Raw genomic sequence first — 19,048 nt, forward strand, 5'->3', positions numbered from 1 at the left:
AGAAATCAACCAAGCAACCACTTGAGTGAATTTAAAAACAAACAAACAAACAAACAAACAAAAACAAGAGAAAATAAAAAATATCCAGTTCCTGAAAGAACTAAAGAATCTTCTCAAGGAGACAAGCCAAGTTAACGTAAGCGGATGAAATTAAACACAACAGGGCAATAAAGAGTGGATGGCTCGACTTCATTCTGGAGTTGCCCAGAACGAAGCAGAGGGCCATTCATGATAAGTTTTAAAAATCTACATTCAGGAAAGTCGACATGTCAATAACAATTTCAAACTAATTTTAACAATACTGTTCAATTTGCAAGTGTGGAAACATCAATGTTAGTCATTTCAACTAACTAATTCTCACTGAACCTTTTTATTCTGAATTCCTGTACTACTCTTTTTCTTTTTTTACTTTTTTTTGTTTGTTGTTTTTGTATATATCTCTTTATTTTGAATTCGTTCTATTTCTGGTTTTGATCAGAAGTCACGTTGCCTTTCTCCAGCTCCTTATTTTTTATTTAAAAGACTCAACCTGGTATGTATATAATAATAAATACAAATAATATACTGCCAACTTGGAGAGACCAGTGGAATCTAATGTTTTATGCCAATCTTCATTTCTCTACAAAGGCTGCCACTATCTTTGGTGTTCTCAGGCTTCCTCTTATTGAAGCTTTGTAATTTTTTGATCTTGGCATGTACGTAGCTCGTTCTTTTGCTTCTCAGCCTTTAACAGCATTTGTAGATATCATATTTGACAATACTGTACCTCAAGATTTGGTTTGCACACAAGTCTCTCATAAACGGAAAGCTTAAGTTTCAAATGTTAGATATGAGAGTTCTGTTATTCTCTCTCTTAAATCAAATACAGTGTTGTTGCACGTTTGGTCCCTGCTGCATCAATATATGATTTTACAATGAGAGGCATTCCCCAATCTATACTGACGAGCCTATGGCCATGTAACTTTCTGATGGAGTCTACAATCTGTCCAGTTCATCAACTCCAACCACGACTGGGTTCATAGGATTTGAAAGTTCTGTACTGTGGCTGCTTTAAGTTTCCCACAGACAGTCTGCATCTTCTGAAGTCCAGATCCTTATGGCGCCAGTGATGAGTATGATGGCACTGGGGAACAAAACAAGGCAAAGAAGTAACATGTGACTTCACTCCCCGTCCTTCACCCCCAGCACCTCCTGGCTCTGCACTTTTATATTTTCGTATTTTGGGGTGAGGGTATCAGGGGAGAGATTTAGCCATCAGTTTGAAATGCTTAAGAGTAATCGTGTGAAAATAAAAAGTATGAAGCTAGATATAATTGCAATTATTTCAAAAAGTAGGACGATCAAGGAGGAAATAAAGGTTTTGAATTCTTTAGCACACAGTTGCTACTGAAGCCATGAGACTGATGAGCTCATGCAGAGAAAATCTTTAGAGGGATCGAAAACAAACACAATAGAGGAGGTGGTGCAAGCAAAGGAAACTGAGGCAGCATGTCCAACAGATAGGAGGAAAACTAGTGAAATGGTTTCAGAGATGCCAAGAGTAGAAAATATCTCAGGAAGCTAGAAGTGAGTAACAATGACAAATGCTGCCAAGATGTCAAATAAGATGAATGTGGAGAAACGACCACTAGCTCTTTCAAGAGTCACTAATGACTCTGCCACAAACCAAAATGGAGAGTTTTGCAAAGAACGTGTGAGGTGAAAGTGAAGACAATGCCTAATGATAATTCTTAGCTTCGGACCTGCACACTAAGGAGTGATCCTAAAGGAAGTCTTGCTCTGGACACAGTACACTTTCATTACAGAAGCAGTTATAAACATCAGGGCTCCCTACCTCCCATGAGTTACTGTGCCCAAAAGAAGGGGGAAGAGATTTCCATTCCAGTTCTTAAGGATCAACTGGGAAACTGGAAAATGTGGTAAGAAAACAACCTCATTCTGTCCTCACTCATCAACAGAAGGGCAGATGAAGCCTACAAACACATGGGTTGGCACGCAGCAGGTGTTCATGAACTGGATGGATGGATGATTATTACATAAGCAAAATCTGATAGCTCTTTACTATTTATTAGTTCATGTACTTAATTTAATGGTGGTTGTGAAGACTTAATAATGAAAAGTAAAATGTGAAAGATCCTCAAGAGAACGCCTACCACATGACTGGTATTCCTTTTTTCAGTTCTGAGAATATCCAGAAATGGTGTCCGCATTCAAGCTCAATGTCCTGATCTATTAGTCAGTTAGATATTAAAAGATGCTCCTTTGCCTAAAGCCTGAAAGTTAAATCTCAGTTAAGCCAGGCCTCTAAGGCTCATTGTACTCTAATTCCCACAGTATCTACGAGTCCCTTATACAATCTATGGACAAGAGGCATTACAAAGGTAGCTTTGAAACAAGCGATCAGACAAATTGCATCCACCCCCTTGCCTTGTCAAGTAGGACCCCAAAGTGTAAAGCAACAAAATTAAATAGGGGGAGACGGGAACACACAGTCAGAGAAATATGATTGGAAGTAAAAAAATCATTTCTATCTGGAGCTCACAAAAGGTCTGGGTTACCGTCGGCTGCAAACTGCTGCTCTCCTGGTTGTAGATCTTGCCGGAAATCATTCTCCTCATCTGAGTCATCTGGATGATGGTGATTGTTGTCATGGATGTTGGCATTATTCTGGGCATTATTATCATTGTCATTGTTGGAGTTCTGGTTGCTTACAAGGGCCGAAGATACCCCGATTCCTGTGCCTGCACTCAGACCAACTCGAGCACAGCCCTAAGGCAAGAAGAAATCAGATGCATATTAATACCCCTTCATTTCATCTCTACGTAAACATTATTTATATAGTATTCATTTATTAAAAGCTTTTACATATGCATATGGGGCTTCATTTAAAGCTTAAACACTTCAGGCAAGATAAATTGTTATTATTCTTGGTTAACAGGTGAGATGCACGATGGGAAGAGATCTGCCCAACAGCACGTGACCCGGAAGGGGTGCAGCTGGGACCTGACACCCAGTATTCTGACCTCAAGTCTCAAGCTTTCCCTACTATACTGCACTGCTTCAGCATTGGGAATGTAACCATTAAGAACTGACAAGACAGAATATAATCAGTTGAAACATTGATAGTATAAATTTCATATGTTAAGCACTTTTCAAATAACATTTTGTATAACTGGGAAACCTCGGATTTCCCAGAATATACAACTGAATAGCAGCAAAGTAAAATGTTTCCAAAATAAATTCCTAATTCTTATTTACATTTTGGGTTCCTGATTAGAGATTCAATCTCCCAACTAATTATTCTGAGTGATAATTTCTCTTAGCTCAATTTCCAATTTGCTCTTAACTTACCTTCAGTCTATAGAAATGACAGAGACAGCTTTCCACTTACTTTTTCCTTTCCCTTCTTTGTAAATCCCTTAGTACTTATTTACAAAAACAAGAGGCCATGTATTATTATAACCTATTTATGACTTCACTGAGGCTGGCAGTAAAAAGTGCAATTATAATACTATAAAGGCATATTATTGGAAAGAAAAAAATATCATGTATGTTTTTTTTTCTTAAGTATCAAAATAAACAAACACTCTCTCAAACATGATTTACTTTGGGTGGTTCACGAAACATCTGGTCCAGTGAAATAAACTCCAGGCTGGGCAACAATTCAACAAACTGGCCAAAGGAGTCCAGCTTCAAAGCATGACACCGCACTAAGTTGATATCAACCAATCGAGTCCATCTTGAGTGGTCTGTTGACGAAATGGCCAGAGAGAATTTAAGTAACACTTTCTTCAGTACCGATGAATTTCGCTACTGGTCACACAAAGACTTTTAAATTGTTTCTTTAAGTAACTTTTCACTAATGATCTCTGAAACTTGTTGACTCTATATTTCCTTACCTAATTTCATTGTGAGAACTAGATAGCTTGGGAATCATTAACTAGAAACCAATTCAACTTTGATTTAAATGTGACCCACAAACAACCTACATACCAATTCAACAGGACACTAGTGAAAGAAGTATTAGTGCATTCATTTAATAGAACACTATGTAGCTATTAAAAGAATGCAGAACTGAGTATGTTTGCTAATATGGAAAGCTCTCCAAAATATTCCTAGTACAAAAGACAAGCTACAGGGCAGTATATATATATAGCAGGATCCTTTTGTATATAAAAATCATTTGTTAAATGGTATACATGATTCTTTTGTGATACGCACAAAAGAATCTGTCCAGAAGAATATCTAAGAAACTGTTGATGGTGGTTACCTTTGAGGAGACTTTTCATTTTGTACCTTTCTGTACTGTTTGATATTGTTTATCATGTGCATATATTACTTTTAGTTTTAAAGTGTAAACAGGAGTTCTGAGTGATGGGATTATAGGCCATTTTTTGTGTTCTTCTCTATATTCTTCTGTATTTAAGAAAACAAACAAATCAAAAACCCAATAAATGTTATTTTTTAAAGTGACCTATGCCTGCTACAACCTAGTTTGTATTTCCCAAAAACCTCTTGGTATTATGAGGCCAGAGATAGAATTTCACTTCTGGTGGATGAGACATGGCCATTCTAATGAGTGAGCTCAGCAGGGGCCCCAGAGCCCCAAAACAGGCCAGGAGACGGGCTTTGTGAGAGCTGCAGTATCCCTGGAAGACAAATCAGACAGAAGAGGAGGTTGTTCTGCACATGTCAGTGAGGGAACTTGGTATGGTTAAAGAAGTAGTCACAATGAAAATTCTCTAGTTCTGAATTTATTTAAAGGTGTGTGAAATTAGGATTTAAGAAGGACCTTTAAAGAAATAAACAGTATAGCTATCTTAGGGAGGAAAATGAACTCCCCCCATAAAGAAATATACCAAGTGCAAAAGTCACACTTCTGTATACACAGGCTATCAGGTAGGGAGGGGAGGTCTGAAATTGCCAGGATTTTAAGGCAGTGGAAAATTTTCACTACAAGTTAATGTTTAATATTGTCACTTGATACACACACACACACACACAGACACACACCCCACTACTTTGTCCTTTCAGATGATGTGCCATTTGAAGATTATTCAAAGACAACAATTATAATGTCCCAGGCAATAGTTTCTAACCTTTGTTTTATGTCTGGCCCAAAGAGGTGTATAGAAAAATATATACTGGACAGGGCAAATTCCTGGGCAGAGAATTTCAGTTCAAAGAGGCACTGAATATACTTCCAACTTGGTTATCAAAGGTTCCCAGAACTTGAATGAACAATTCATATAAAATATCTACATTTTATATTAGGAATGCAATTCATATAGCACACACAGAATACAAAGATACATATTATCTTGACAAAAAAAAAAATAAAGCGGTATTTAAGCCTATAATACCTGAGATCCAATTGTATGGGTTATGTAGATGGGGGCAATTATAAATGGCCAGATATTTGATACAGGAAAAAACTTCATTGACTGCCTTCATCCCTATATCGGTGATGATACCAGGATTTTCTACCACATCAGCCAAGCCATACTTCACCAGATCTGCATTAGCCATTCTGCCTAGAAAATCGATTAAAAAAAAAAAAAAAGAGATTCTTAAATGTCATGAAGTGTTGCCAATTCTTTATCTTAATTTCCAGTACGATCACTCTCTATGATGACTCTGTTTTCTGTCCATCATCAGGTTCAGGTTCATATATAATTTTAGGTTAAGTATTCTGTACAAATGGTAACATTTATTTTGCAAAATAAGAATTTCTCAAGGGATAACTAGTAAGAAAATATTCACAACTGTTTAGAAAAGGCAAAAATAAATAAATTCTTAAAGCAACACTGAGGGATATATTGTACTCACATGCTGATGTTTGGGTTTTATTTTTTAAAAGAAAAGTAATATCTTTAAATGTAACTCATAATGCAAGGATCATGTTTTTGGAGTTAGGCACAAGCCATGTGTAGAAAAGAGTAAACTTTCAGAATTCAGATTTCATTTTTAGAGCCGATGACCTTGGTTAGTAAATCTGTATCTATCCCAAGAAAGTGGACTTCTAATTCAAACACACCCACTCTTTCTGCTCCTGGGCAGAAATGCCTACTGTTTTGTCACAGACTAAAAGGATGGGTAAAGTAAAAGGAGATCCTCCATTCTAGTTTCGGCCATCAGAAATCACAGCTCATCCCTTGTCTCCTATCACCATTTCTCCCATCTATCTGCCCTTTACTCACTAGGTTGGCTCATTTGACTATGAACAATTTGAAGGAAACAAAGAACTATATCTAGTTAGAATACGGTTACATTTTCAATGTCCAGCATAGTACTGGGGATACAGGAACTCAAAGTCTCTCACAGTCCTTGCAATCCACTGACACAAAGTGCAGAGAAAACACAGTTGCTCTGGTAAAGCTGCCCTCCATATTACAAAGATATATATACCTTTAGCTCAGAACATGTTTAAAACAATCAGCCTATTTTAAACTCAATTTTACTTTCCATATAGCCCTTGGTCTCTCCTCTACAGTCCTTTGTTTTTAGTATTTACCGGCATTTCTTGCAGATTTCACCTTAGTCCCACCTTTACAATTTAGCTGAGCAATTTTCTTCGGCCTCCTCGTAAAAACAAATCTGTGTGAACAAAGAACCCTTCTCTAAATATTCAACCCTGGGTCAATTTTATTATATTCCTAATATACAGTAACTGCTTTTCACATTCATTTCCCCAGTCTGGCATTGTCACTTTTCTCGTAAATGTATGGGGAACAAAGATGACTTTTCTATTTATGTTTTACCAGACTACTCTTTGTAATGAAAAGGTGATGCAAGGTTCACCAGGGCCACCCCTACCTCCTGGAGAGATGCTTCAAAATCTAAATTACAGAGAAGGATGATATTAAATTAGAGTGTGAACAGTGACTTCTCATTCCTCTCTAGTCTGTTAGAGGCACCTGACACCTATTTTGATAACACAGAATCCCAGGTTGTCTTTGAAGAAACAGAAGAATACACACATGGAAAAGATAGATGAACAGCAAATGTAAAGAAAAGAACGGGTTATAGAAAGGTCAAAACTAAGAGACTATTAAATACGAATTTAATAGTGAAATTAATTATATTGAGAAGTATAAGCTAACAGTAACCAAATAATAAAGTATTTTCCTATTGAAAACGTGTGTTGAGGGGAAAGAAACATCACAGGTAAATATCTGGTTATAAAGAACTCTTGAAGACAATCTTCTCCTGAGCCTAAACACAGCTATCTTGAAGATACAAAATTTGTCAAGTTTTGAGCTTTTGGGAAGAACAAAAAACAAGATTATAGAAAGAACACCAATTACCAAGAGAATAACTTTGTTATTACAAAGACATTGCAGAACTGTAGAGAATGTTAGCAACCTCATTCAAAACCAGAAAAGCGTGATATCAAATACAGAAGGTCCTCAAATAACACCGTTTCGTTATAACATTGATGAGATGTTGTAGGAACTAAAATCTTGATTATATCAATTAGCTTAAGGTAAAGTTGGTTTCATTATATGAATGCTGTTTTGTGGCAGTTTCGAGAACTTATCAAGGCTGTTATGGGAGGATTTACTGTACATTGATTTTATATGACATTATTAGTTTACATTTTAAAGTTATGTTGGTGAAAAACTCATCTTCTTCAAAGCTATATAGATTAAAAGTGATTTCTGTGTTAAATTGGTTAGATGATTTGGTTTTTTCATCCTTCAACTCTATGAATGAGAACTGCAACAAAGTGAAAACAAAACTGTTATTGTGTCATATATTAGAAATGAAAAAAGACAATAGTCATGATGTTTGGCCTGGACTGTCTTGACTAGAAGAATTAAGCCTTCTTATTATTTTTCACAATGCAAATTAGACCCAAGGAAAAAATGCCCTCTGGTACAATGGTGAGTTTAAGAAAGACGAGTTGCAAATTACATGGCAAAGAAACATTCTTCCAAAAAACGTACTAGGGTTCTTGGGAAACGAGTTTGAATAAAGAATTGACATGCATTCAACCCAAAGGAAGAGTTCCCCATTGTAAATACATTCCAGAAAATGCTGTGAACAAGCCTTTCGACAGCAATCATCATTAAATGAATATTGACCATTATATGCTCACACTATCTCGAAAATCCAGAACCCCAGTGGGCTTATTATGGTAATGAAGAGCATAGGCAGGGAATGGGACTTCGTCTGAGAGGACCATCAAAAGCTTCAGGAAGTGTGGGAGATCAAATTCAACAAATGGAACCAAGGATGACATTCTGTGAAAGAAAGGAACCAGGAATGGGAGAGAAACTTGGGCAACAAAGTGGAGGCAATATCAAATGTAGATGAGGGTCTTTTATTGGGATACTGTTAGTCACTGTACCTTCTATAATATGCTAAAATCAGAGGCAACACTGAAAAAAAATCAGTGATATTTCTAGTTTAAATTAAAATTTTCTTTTTTTTAAAGAAGAGCAACTAAGATTTTTAAGTTATCTTATATTCAGGAAAATATGACACATCCCAATTCAGGTTTCAGTTTGTCAAGTAAGTTCCCTACAGCAATTCAAGAAAATAAAATGCGACAAGTCTTACTCTGCAGCAAAAACTCATCTACATATCCCAGATGAAGGGTTTCAAACTGGGGGAACTCCAATTCTGCCATCTTTAAGGCAGAAAAGACACCATCTTTGGTTAGGGAAGGCTGGATCCGAACTTCATGTAACCTATGAACAAAGAGATATACATCAGAGTAAAATGAAAGCCATCAGAATCCAAGGTTCTTCTTAATGCAAGGCTCTGAAAGAACTTTATCTTCTGAAGTGTCAAATGTAAACAAGTTTTCCTCCTCCGTTAAAGATGTGTTTCCTTTAAAGCAGCATTTTGCAAAGTATGGGCACTCACGTGGTACACTAAAAATATATTAAATAACACTGAATTACACAGTGCTTCCTTAAATCCGATTAAAGTCAAAGTGGGAATCTGTCTGGTGCTGATATTTCTGTAACATTTTTTTATGCTAGCTGTTAAGTTCCATTTTAACAAAGAGTATAGTTCTACAGTAGGTAACAATATCTACTAACTTAAACTTAGAAATGGTTTAATTTATATTCTTAATGTTCTACTGATGGAAAGAGTTTTGTTTTTGAATAAATTGAAAAAAATAGTTAATTCAATTTAAATAAATTATAAAAGTGAAAGTAGAGGTAGACTTGATAACATAGGAAATAGTAAATGTGACATAAAGTGATATGAAAATGTGTTAAGAATATAAAGGTGTTATAAGGTCAGGACTCTGAAGAAGATGATTTAAGACACTGATTTCTGAATAGCAAATATTATTTCTGACTAATTGAAACAAGTCATAAAATCCTGGATGATGAGACAATGCTTCCTGAGAGGGGCTGCAGGCACCAGAGCGTCGATGCTGACTTCTGTTGGACTTGGGCATTTCCAGGTAAATGACTGGTTTTCTCTGTTGAGACCATGCCCTTTGAGAGCTTGCTAGGTCTGCAGTGCAGCTCAATTAGTCATCAGTTAGTTATGACATAAGTAATAACCCTACTGCTATTTAAAAACTCCTTTAAATTTTAAATCTGAATAAGGCATGAGCCAATTTTATACACACATTCCACAATGTTTTGTAAAACAGGAAAAAACAATTCTAAAACAGGAAAAAACAATTCTAAAACAAAAAGTAAAGAGGAAACATACCTACGAGCAGCAGTGATAATGAGGTAGCCAAGATCCACTTCCAGAGCATTTTTGCAAGCTCCCAAAACAATAGTGTGTAAATTTCTAAAACCACCTAGTAAAAGGAGAAAAGGAACAATAAACATTTCGTTTGACAACAGCATTTTCATTAAACATTTATACACACTTTAGATGATAACTATTTGTTTAAAAGTAAATGTAAGTTTGTTTTTGCACTCAAATTAACATCTCGAGATGAATTATGACTATATTCATTTCCTAAAAATTAGATGAAATTGAATATTGTCATTCTGAAAAGCCATTCTGGTGGCATCTCAAAATGAGTCCAAATTATTTAGACATTTAAGTAAGAATTTTCAGTAAGCCACAAAGAAGCTTGAGAGAATATGAGGGAATTTTAAAGAAGGAATCCTGACATTTTCTAGCCAAAGTCTGAACCTCCATTATAAGGAATAAAACCAACACTACTTTAACTTCAATTGGTTTTGTTTCATGTTTTTGAAACTTGTAAATATAGAGCCAAAAAAGTACACAAACTATTAATGTGTACATACCTCAATGAATTTTCACAAAAGATTGATTTGTTTTGAATTTTCATAAATAAAATCACACAGTATGTACACTTTTGTGTTTGGCTTCTTTTACTAAACATTTAGTTTATGAGCTTCATCCACATTATTGCATATAGCTATAGCTTGTTCAATCTCATTGCTGTTGGTATTCCATTGCATGAATGTGACATAATCTTCCATGCTGAGAGGCATTTGAGCTATTTGCATTTTAGGGTTATTATGAACAATGTTCCTATGAACAATCTTAATCTTCAACGTATCTCCTGGTGAACACATGTATTCATTTCTGTTGGGGTTTAAAGTGTTTTTTTGTTACTAATGGTACTTGACGATTTTCCATTTATACTTTGAATATCCAAAGTTAGATTTTTAGTTTGCAACTATTAATTATCTATCTAGCTAAATTTCTTGGTATTTTTGTTGCAATGAGAAGACGAAGAACATAGAGAAAGAACATTCTATTACATATCATTATTTAAAATATAACTAAGGGATTTAGAGAATAAAGCATGTTTTTTTCTTTTAAAAGTCACCATCTGATTGACGAATCTATATCGAAGTGATAAACATGAAAGCATTTAATATACTATAAAGTATTAAACAAATGTGAGATATTGACATTGCTAATACCTGAATTCTTTTGAAGGCCTAAGGTATTCAAGCCAAAAAATACCTCTTATCACCAAAGGGCACTAGACATCCGTTAACATTTCTCAGAAAGATTCCACATGTAACAGATATATTATTAACTAAGGATTAAAAAGCCAAAAAGCATGCTTATCACTCTACTTTGAGAAAGTTTCACACAGCACAAAAAGGAAATGAATATTAGTCCAAGCTCATGGTTATTCTCTATGAAATACCAGACGGAAAGTACAAATTACTAACAAGCATTTTCTTTTTAAAAGACTCAAAAGAGAAGTAAACGCTTGATGTTTTTAAATTGATTTTTCAAATATTAAGTAACTAAAGAAAAATGAATACCTGATCTCCAACTGTCTTCGACTACATGCTGGATAAGACCTCCAAGGAAAGGAACCCGAACCATTTCCAGATGTTCCAAGTTTCGGGCAGAGGCTAAGCCTGTTACTAAAGGGACATATTTCAAAGAGTTTGTGGGTCCTGGGGGGAAACAAACAAACACACTAATTTCAATGACACAATCTAAATTGCCTTAAAGATGAATTTTCAAGTCAGCAGCTGAAATAAATAACTTATAAATTCTATGTCAGAAGATGACAGCCATGTAATGGGTCTCTGCAATCTCTATTAGAATGACAGCATTAGCCTGTTAACCAATAACATTGGAAAGGTATTTAGTATTTTTTGTAAATTCCCAGAAGTCTCAATAGTTTTTAGTTCAAAATAACTAAGGGGCAAAAGTCAAGTTGAAAATTTGATCCTTCACTCAAGTAAACAGCTCAATCATTTAAGTATCTCTATGTAACGAGTGTTGTATTAGGTGTTATGGAAGATCACAAAATATATGGTCTAATCCATCAAAGAGCTTGAGATTGACATGAAGATAAAACTAACATTTAAAATTATAAAGAAGATAAAAGGACAGAACATATCAAGTACAAAAATAAGATCTTCTACACTAAATAAAAAAAGAAGAGAAGAGTAAGAGAAGTAGAAAGAGGTAGAACTTGAAGGCTGTATATAAGTAAAAAGGAAGAAGGAAGTGTCTAACTCATGACAAGGACACAATACTATAGTATAAGAAAAGACACTGAGGGGAAAGGCAGTTTTGTTGTACAGGGGCCAGTGCATAGACAGGCCTGACTTTTTTAGAAGGTATATTTTGGAAAGGAGTCAGCCATAAAGATATTAAGAGGTGCCCTCATTATTATGAACTCAGAAGCAGAATAGTTCCCGCCTGACACTCTTGAAAAACAGAGACACAAGTTTCTGAACAGAAAAGTAGTACCATAAAAGCAGTGTTTTATGCTTTAAGGTAGATTAGGTTGATTATTTACATGTAGAATGGGTAGGAGAGCAAAGACAAAGAAAGCAGACAGAAATCAATTATAACAATCCTATAAAATGTTAAAGTGCCTATAAAAAATAACATAGAGACACTGTGATTCCTTTTTTTTGAAATCTTTGCTAAGGGTCAAACACAAATCACATGCCTTTGTCTTTAAAACAGAAAGTACATTTATCTTCAGAAGGTGAATAAGTTACAAAACATAAATAGTAACAGCAAAATTTAATTTCATTTACAAATAGAGTTTGATTTAAGCTATTTTTAGAATTCTACCATAGCTAGGTACCATTACCTGCACAGTTCCTCATGACGAAGGTCCGTAAGCTGATGCAAAGGAAGTCCTTGAACGGCTGTGGTTTAGTGAGTCTTACCCACTTCATATAAAGGTGCCTCAGCATTGGAATACAAGGAATTTCAGGAACATTCACCCCTAAAACATACATACGAACAAGAAAATTACTAAAAGACACTACTCTGTGTATAAGTTCAAGAGCCTACTTTTCAAGTTGACAATTTATCCTTCATGGATATTTTCATCAGAACTAATTACCTAATTGATGTCTATCGAGTTTGGCTTACTTAGAATAGTCTTGTAAAAAACAATTTAAATAAATTATAAACAGCCCAGTATTTTGTTATTGTATATTGTGTACACATAAGTCTTTCTTATAACTCTACAGCCTTTTCAGGATACAGCTGCCCAGTAGATACAAAATGAAAAAGGGTTATTGAAAGCAAAATTAAAGAATAGTCAAATTACTATCTGACTACTAATTTCTCATCAAGGGGAAAATTAAATTTCCCAGCACAAAAGCAGGCTCGCTGGCTTTAAATATCATTGTTTCCGGATGAGAGACAGAGATTGAAGCTATTTCTACAAATGTTTGAATCTTAAGGATTTGTAAATGTGTGGTTGGAGCCAGTCGGCATGATCCTGAGGAAGTGAGAAACTCATCAGTCATTTATTTTAATACTTCGAATTGATATATTTTATCTTTCTGATCCAGGACTGGTTTAAAGCTGGGAATCATACCTGAAAAGGATCGTGTCTGGAAGAAAGAGGATGTAGAGTGGGAGGAAAAGTCAGGAGATATAGTAGAAGAAGATAGGCAGAACTTAGAAATTCTAAATGGAAGGAAGCAGTTCAGGAAACTTGCCCAAGAGTCTAAATACTGGAGGCTAGAGAAAAGCTGAGAAGTGATACAAGTCTCTGAGAGAACTCTAAGGATCCAGGGTGATGGTATTTAACAAGGAGTAACAGGCAAAACAGTTGAATGCAACTTTTAAATTTGAGCCAGTAGAAGCCCTGCTAGCAACAGTAACTAGGGAAGGCAATAACAGAGTACTTGAATGATTGGTTCTTTTAAAGCTAAATTCTACAGAAATCTCCTGAGATACAGATAACTCCTTAACCTGGTCCTCCCAAACAAGCAGTTAACTTTAGCTCTGAACTACGCACACATATCGTATGGCAACAGATGGGAAGTAAAACTGGGGATGAGACCAAAGGAAGAAAAGCAGAGGAAGTGAGGTACAGATTGAAACTCAAAATCCAGAATCCACAATGTACGTTTAGCATCCACCATGTTGGTGGTAGTTCTGATTAGGGAACTCAAAGGATGAGACAGATCCAGACAGTTATATTCTATGCTCACTTCACATTTTGCCCCAAATCTATTCTATATAAAGGACACAATTGCCTATCTTCCCCAGAATGCTCATTCATTTATTATACACATTTGTATCACTACCATGGTTTTAAACTGTTGAATGAATCAAATGAATTAATGCATTTCAATACAATTTACCAAGTATTTACACTTGGAATGAACAGTGACAAGCATCATGGGAAATATAAGGATATAAACACACACACACAGTCTCTGACTTTACAGAGCTTCTATTTATAAACTTCAGATATTACAGAATCCCTTTATTATCTAAAATCCAATTTCAAACTAGATTGCCAAGTCCCTAATCAGAACAACTACTTGATCTTGTAAAGGAAAGGGTAGCTGGAAAACTTTACTCTTCTTCCATAATTGTACACACAAGTCTTATTTAAGACCTACTCCTTATCATCCCTCCTGGTCCCTCTGCACCCCGACCCAGTTACAGTAACGTCCAGTTCTTCAGAACCACCCCCCAAGTATCTGGAACAATGCTGAGAACACAGATACTAAATACATATGTTTTAAATAAATCGTTTAATAAATAAATATTAAAAGTCACAGTATAGTAATAGGAGTTCCCCACATTCCTTCCAGCAATCTAAGCCAAAGTCAACAAATTAAATTTGAGAAAATATCTGCCCTTATCATTTACTTGGGTTGAAATTATTGAGATATAATATCAAAGAATATTTACATGGGAACTACACACTGTGACCATTGCAAATACGGTGTGCCCTTAGAAAAAGACTACCCCACCCCATTTCTCAGGGAAAAAGGGAAGTGGCAGACTTTTCCATTAGCTCTGGGTGAAAGAACATAGGGGAATTTTCTGTTTGGAGAACAAACGGGAAAATTAAGAGCTATCAAGGATTTTTTTTGCTCTGCAATATTCTAGAGCTCAGCTGTATAATAAAGGGGGCACTAGCTACATGTGGCTAGGTGATAAATTAACATAAAATAAAACATTCAGTTCCTGTCACTGGCCACAGTGGGAACCATATGGGGCAGTTCAAATATAGGGCATTTTTAGCATCATAGAAAGTTACATTGGAGAACTCTACTCTAGAGGGTAGGACTAGGACCAGAAGGTGGATATTAGAGAACAAGGGCAGGATTTAGGCTCAAGAAAAAGCCAAAATACAAAACTAACAATTTTCAAAAACTACTCAAACTGTCTTCAAAAAGGGAATCAATCAGGCATGAAGGAGTATTTCTCTCACCTTCTAACCCCCGCCTAAAGTTCTTTAAGGGGAAATTGTTATGTAAGACTCACAAGCTATCTTTTGCCATCATCAAAGCCATTTTTTAAATTCTCATTATTCCCTTGCAGTGAATATTCAGTTTATGGCATTTAAGTGACCAAGAAACATGTACTCACCAACTAAATGTAAAGTTTGAATTTTGGCTCCTATAGGTATTTTCAGTTTATTTTCAGGAGGAATTGGAAATGCTCCATTACGATTACGAAATTTCCCCAGAATATGAACATGTGGCATGTATGTCCAAATGGATTCTACTAATTCCAAATGAGAAGTCTCCACGCCCTAAAAAATAATGCCAAAGCAAGCATAAGAAAGGCTTTTATTTTAGCATCCAAAGTTTCTATTTCTGTATCATAAGATTATTAAGGATGCAATGAAACTTCAAAGTCTGTTATGAATAAAATTTACATGTGAGTGAACATGTTCTAATATTCCTTTGACTTATTTCATCAATTAGTTGATGTCAAATGTTCAACCAGATGCACTCACCACTAAGTTTGGGCAGGCCTGCAGAGCTTCCAGAACCCCTGGAATGCTAAAAGCTTCATGGCCCCGTACCCTTCGCCTCTCCAGGTATCTAGGGTGAAGGCCATATAGCTGTTCGACGTCCGGCATCTTCTTCAATAGTGTTAGAAAACTGGAGTCTGTAAAACCTGAGAAGTTCAAAGGTATTAAGAGCCAGGTTTATCTTTCTTCCTGTCAACATTTAGTAGGCACTTGCAATTTTCATCCAAAGTTAAAACAATAAAAAAAATTTCCTTTCTAAATTTTTGTAAGGCTGACACTGCTGAACAAATGGCTAAACAGAAAACATATTCCTTTCATAAGAGAGGACGTGTAAAAAACTCTACTTACTCTGAGTTAATACTTCATAGTTAAGGCTTTTAATTTGTTATTGCCTTTTTGGTTCTTGTTGCTGCTTTTAAGGCACAGAAATCTTCGACTAAGAATAACACACTTTAAATCCAGATTAACTGGACCTATTTGGTGGGTGAGGAAGGACCACCTATCTGATCAATATCAACCTCCTCTCCTCTCCGAAAAGTACTTTCTGGTCCATAAAATCTCAAGGAGCCTACAAAGCATGCAACTAAAAAATGAGATATGACCCTCATCTTCAGGAAGTGTACGGTTCTAACCTAAATCCCATCTCAAACTAGGTTCTCTTAGTCTATACATTTCCTAATAATTCTTCTGCCCTGGGTTTAACTATCACTCATTGGAGATTTTAGATAATTCATTCTTTTGAAAAAGACAGAGGCAAGTTGCTACGAGAACATAAGTGATCCAAACTGAGAGGATGCTGAGCTGGCAGAGGGCTGCTTATCTGTGAGGCCAGTCACGCTCCATAGCGGCCCTCCAGGGAGGAAGGTGACTTCCATAGCAGGTGCTGGGGAGAGGAGTCTCATACAGATGATGCTTTATTACCTGGGGCTTTTTATTTTTAATGTAGGCTCTCAGAAAGCCAACTGTTTGCTCATGAATGACAAATAAAAATATTAACACTCACGAATAAAAATGAAGCCCCAAATCACAAAAGCTTACATACTGAAGTTCTCAAAAGTTGTTCTATTTGTACAGAGCTAGTCCAGATGGTACATTAACTTTAGATTCACAAAACTGAAGAGTAAGAAGGGACCTCAAAAATTACTTGGTCTAACACTTCATATTAATATCTTGTATAATAATCTTCAGTGACTGAACCAAAGTGTTAACCATTTTATGTTTCTCATCTATTCCTACAACCTACTGAAAAAGGTTATCGCCCCATTAATAAATGTACAAAATGAGCTTGAAAGAGTGTAAAAGCTATAATATAAAGTGGCAGAGCCTGAATTCAAAACCAAGTCTGATCACTGCCAATACCCATCCTCTTTTGTTGTCCATTATATGCTGCCTGTCACTAAAACATGGTTAAAATTCAACCTGCTTTACAGAGATACAGTGAGAATCCAAAGAGACCACCTATAATTGTGGATCAGGCTGATGTAGCGCCTGAAAGGAGCAGGAAATGAAAACAACAGACCACTAAAACAGTAAAGCATCAGGCAAAATGTATTTTATCAACCTAAACCAACCTAAATAGTTCAGATAAAATCCTGCCTCCCTACCTACAAGGTGATTCCGACTGCCTCTCTCCAGGCAAGTAACATTTGAAGGGAGCGTTACTGTTAGTTTCCAGTAGGGCTCCACCATACAGGTAAATCCACTCACCACTTGGCATGTATTCCCACCATCGCCCTGCACAGAGATCCACAACCCTCACAACTCTCAGATACAGGGTCACTGCTTCCTTTAGCTTCCGGGAAAGACATTCCATACACATGATATCCTGCAGAGGGAGGTACCTTTGTAAGAGAAAGAAACTCTTATTTATCAAGTGGGTAAGTACTTCCTCTCCTTAATGGGTTATTTTTTCCTTCACCCATTTTCCTACCTGTCAAATGAAATAAAAATCTGAGGAATTCACAGGGTTTTAAGTTAACATGCATATATGGCTTTTTACTAAATAATGTAAGTCAGCAAAAACTCAAGTACTGAGTTCTCGTCATAGCGCATTTGCTAGAACCTGTCTTTTAAGTTTTTGACAAAGAAAATCTCAAAAAAAAAAAAAAAGTAGGAAGAAAAAAATCAGTGCATTTTAAGGCAAATAATAAGAAAATGTGAGGAAGATCAGAACTGATCAATTTTAACATGGCCAATGTTATTTCATAGCTTTTACAGAATCTACTTCCTATAATGACTAAAAAAATCCTGTCTGCTCCCTCAATATCACCCATCAACAAATATGTATACTATTTTTATACTACATAATTTTTTTCCTATATCTTTTACCTTTTAAATCATTCTGATAACAGTATTGCATAAGCATTAAGTGAGAACACCTCACCTGAATTACAATTTCCTTTTTTGCAATCTCCTGTTATTAAACTTTTCACCTAACTTCTATTTTTGTCATTTCCAGTAATACCTATATATTGTGAAATCTCAGAAAATCTCATTCTCTCTTTCTCTTTCTTAATACTCCTCCAGCACACTTACTTTTTTTTTAAATGGCAAAAACTACCCTTTATTGAGCTGGTATTGTGTCACGGACCTTGTACAGAAGTCATTGTTTCACAATTTTACAAAGTAGGTTGTTCTCTGTTTATCACACCGCCCTCCCCCAATCCTTGTTCTTCCCTTCTTGGTCCCGCTGTGTTGACTCTTGACTTTGGCCAATGTCAGGCGTGGCAAAGGCTTTCTGCTCGTTGCTGGGCCCCTATTGAATTCATCAATATCCCTTATTGATTCTCTTAACCCTATATACATCTCTCTAAATAGTCCCTTCATTAAATTATCTTCAAATTCCAGTCAAGAGTATCTTGTTTCCTGCTAGAACCCTCACTGATAAAGTAGGTGCTCTAATTACTCCATTTTGCAAGTAATGGAACTTGCTCACAAGAGTTAACCTGCAAAAAGTCAATAGCTAGGTAAGAGAGAGGAAGAGTAGGATGTCAACAAAGTTGAGTCTGAGTCTAATTCCTAAAAATTAGGTTAATTCTCAAAGAAGTCCAGGTATACCTGCTGAATATTTCTCTACTCTATTTTTTTCTAATTCTGGCTTTTTCCCCTTCTCCTTGAAAACTATTTAAATAAAGAGAATCAAATCAAATTCTCTGCCCCCCCCCAAAAAAAATCTCTGCTAACTTAATGTACAGTCTCAATAATTTAGATATAAGGTTAATTTTCAGAAACTGTACATTTTACAAACAATGAAAAATGCTGAATTTGTTTTCTAAATCAAGTTTTGCCACTAATGTTTTCCCCACCAAATCATGATTTTCCAAAGTATTTGCCTGAGTTAATATTATACTTCCTTTAAAT

At 35.7% G+C, this 19,048-nt stretch overlaps 1 protein-coding gene across 4 annotated transcripts in view; it reads right to left on the bottom strand.

The window, feature by feature from the left end:
• The window catches only part of FBXO38 (F-box protein 38), a 47,652-nt gene that overhangs the window by 20,586 nt on the left and 8,018 nt on the right, over positions 1-19,048 (bottom strand). For all 4 annotated transcript variants that reach the window (XM_016150323.2, XM_016150325.2, XM_016150324.2 and 1 more), the window contains exons 3-12: positions 17,396-17,529; positions 15,671-15,834; positions 15,298-15,463; positions 12,539-12,676; positions 11,241-11,378; positions 9,685-9,778; positions 8,566-8,696; positions 5,364-5,534; positions 3,607-3,749; positions 2,559-2,769 (exon numbers count right to left, since the gene is read on the bottom strand). In XM_016150323.2, coding sequence (XP_016005809.1) covers positions 2,559-2,769; positions 3,607-3,749; positions 5,364-5,534; positions 8,566-8,696; positions 9,685-9,778; positions 11,241-11,378; positions 12,539-12,676; positions 15,298-15,463; positions 15,671-15,834; positions 17,396-17,529 — 1,490 coding nt within the window. The remainder of the gene's footprint in view (positions 1-2,558; positions 2,770-3,606; positions 3,750-5,363; positions 5,535-8,565; positions 8,697-9,684; positions 9,779-11,240; positions 11,379-12,538; positions 12,677-15,297; positions 15,464-15,670; positions 15,835-17,395; positions 17,530-19,048) is intronic.

This window comes from Rousettus aegyptiacus, unplaced genomic scaffold (assembly GCF_014176215.1).
Source record: "Rousettus aegyptiacus isolate mRouAeg1 unplaced genomic scaffold, mRouAeg1.p scaffold_m13_p_7, whole genome shotgun sequence".
NCBI lineage: Eukaryota > Metazoa > Chordata > Mammalia > Chiroptera > Pteropodidae > Rousettus > Rousettus aegyptiacus.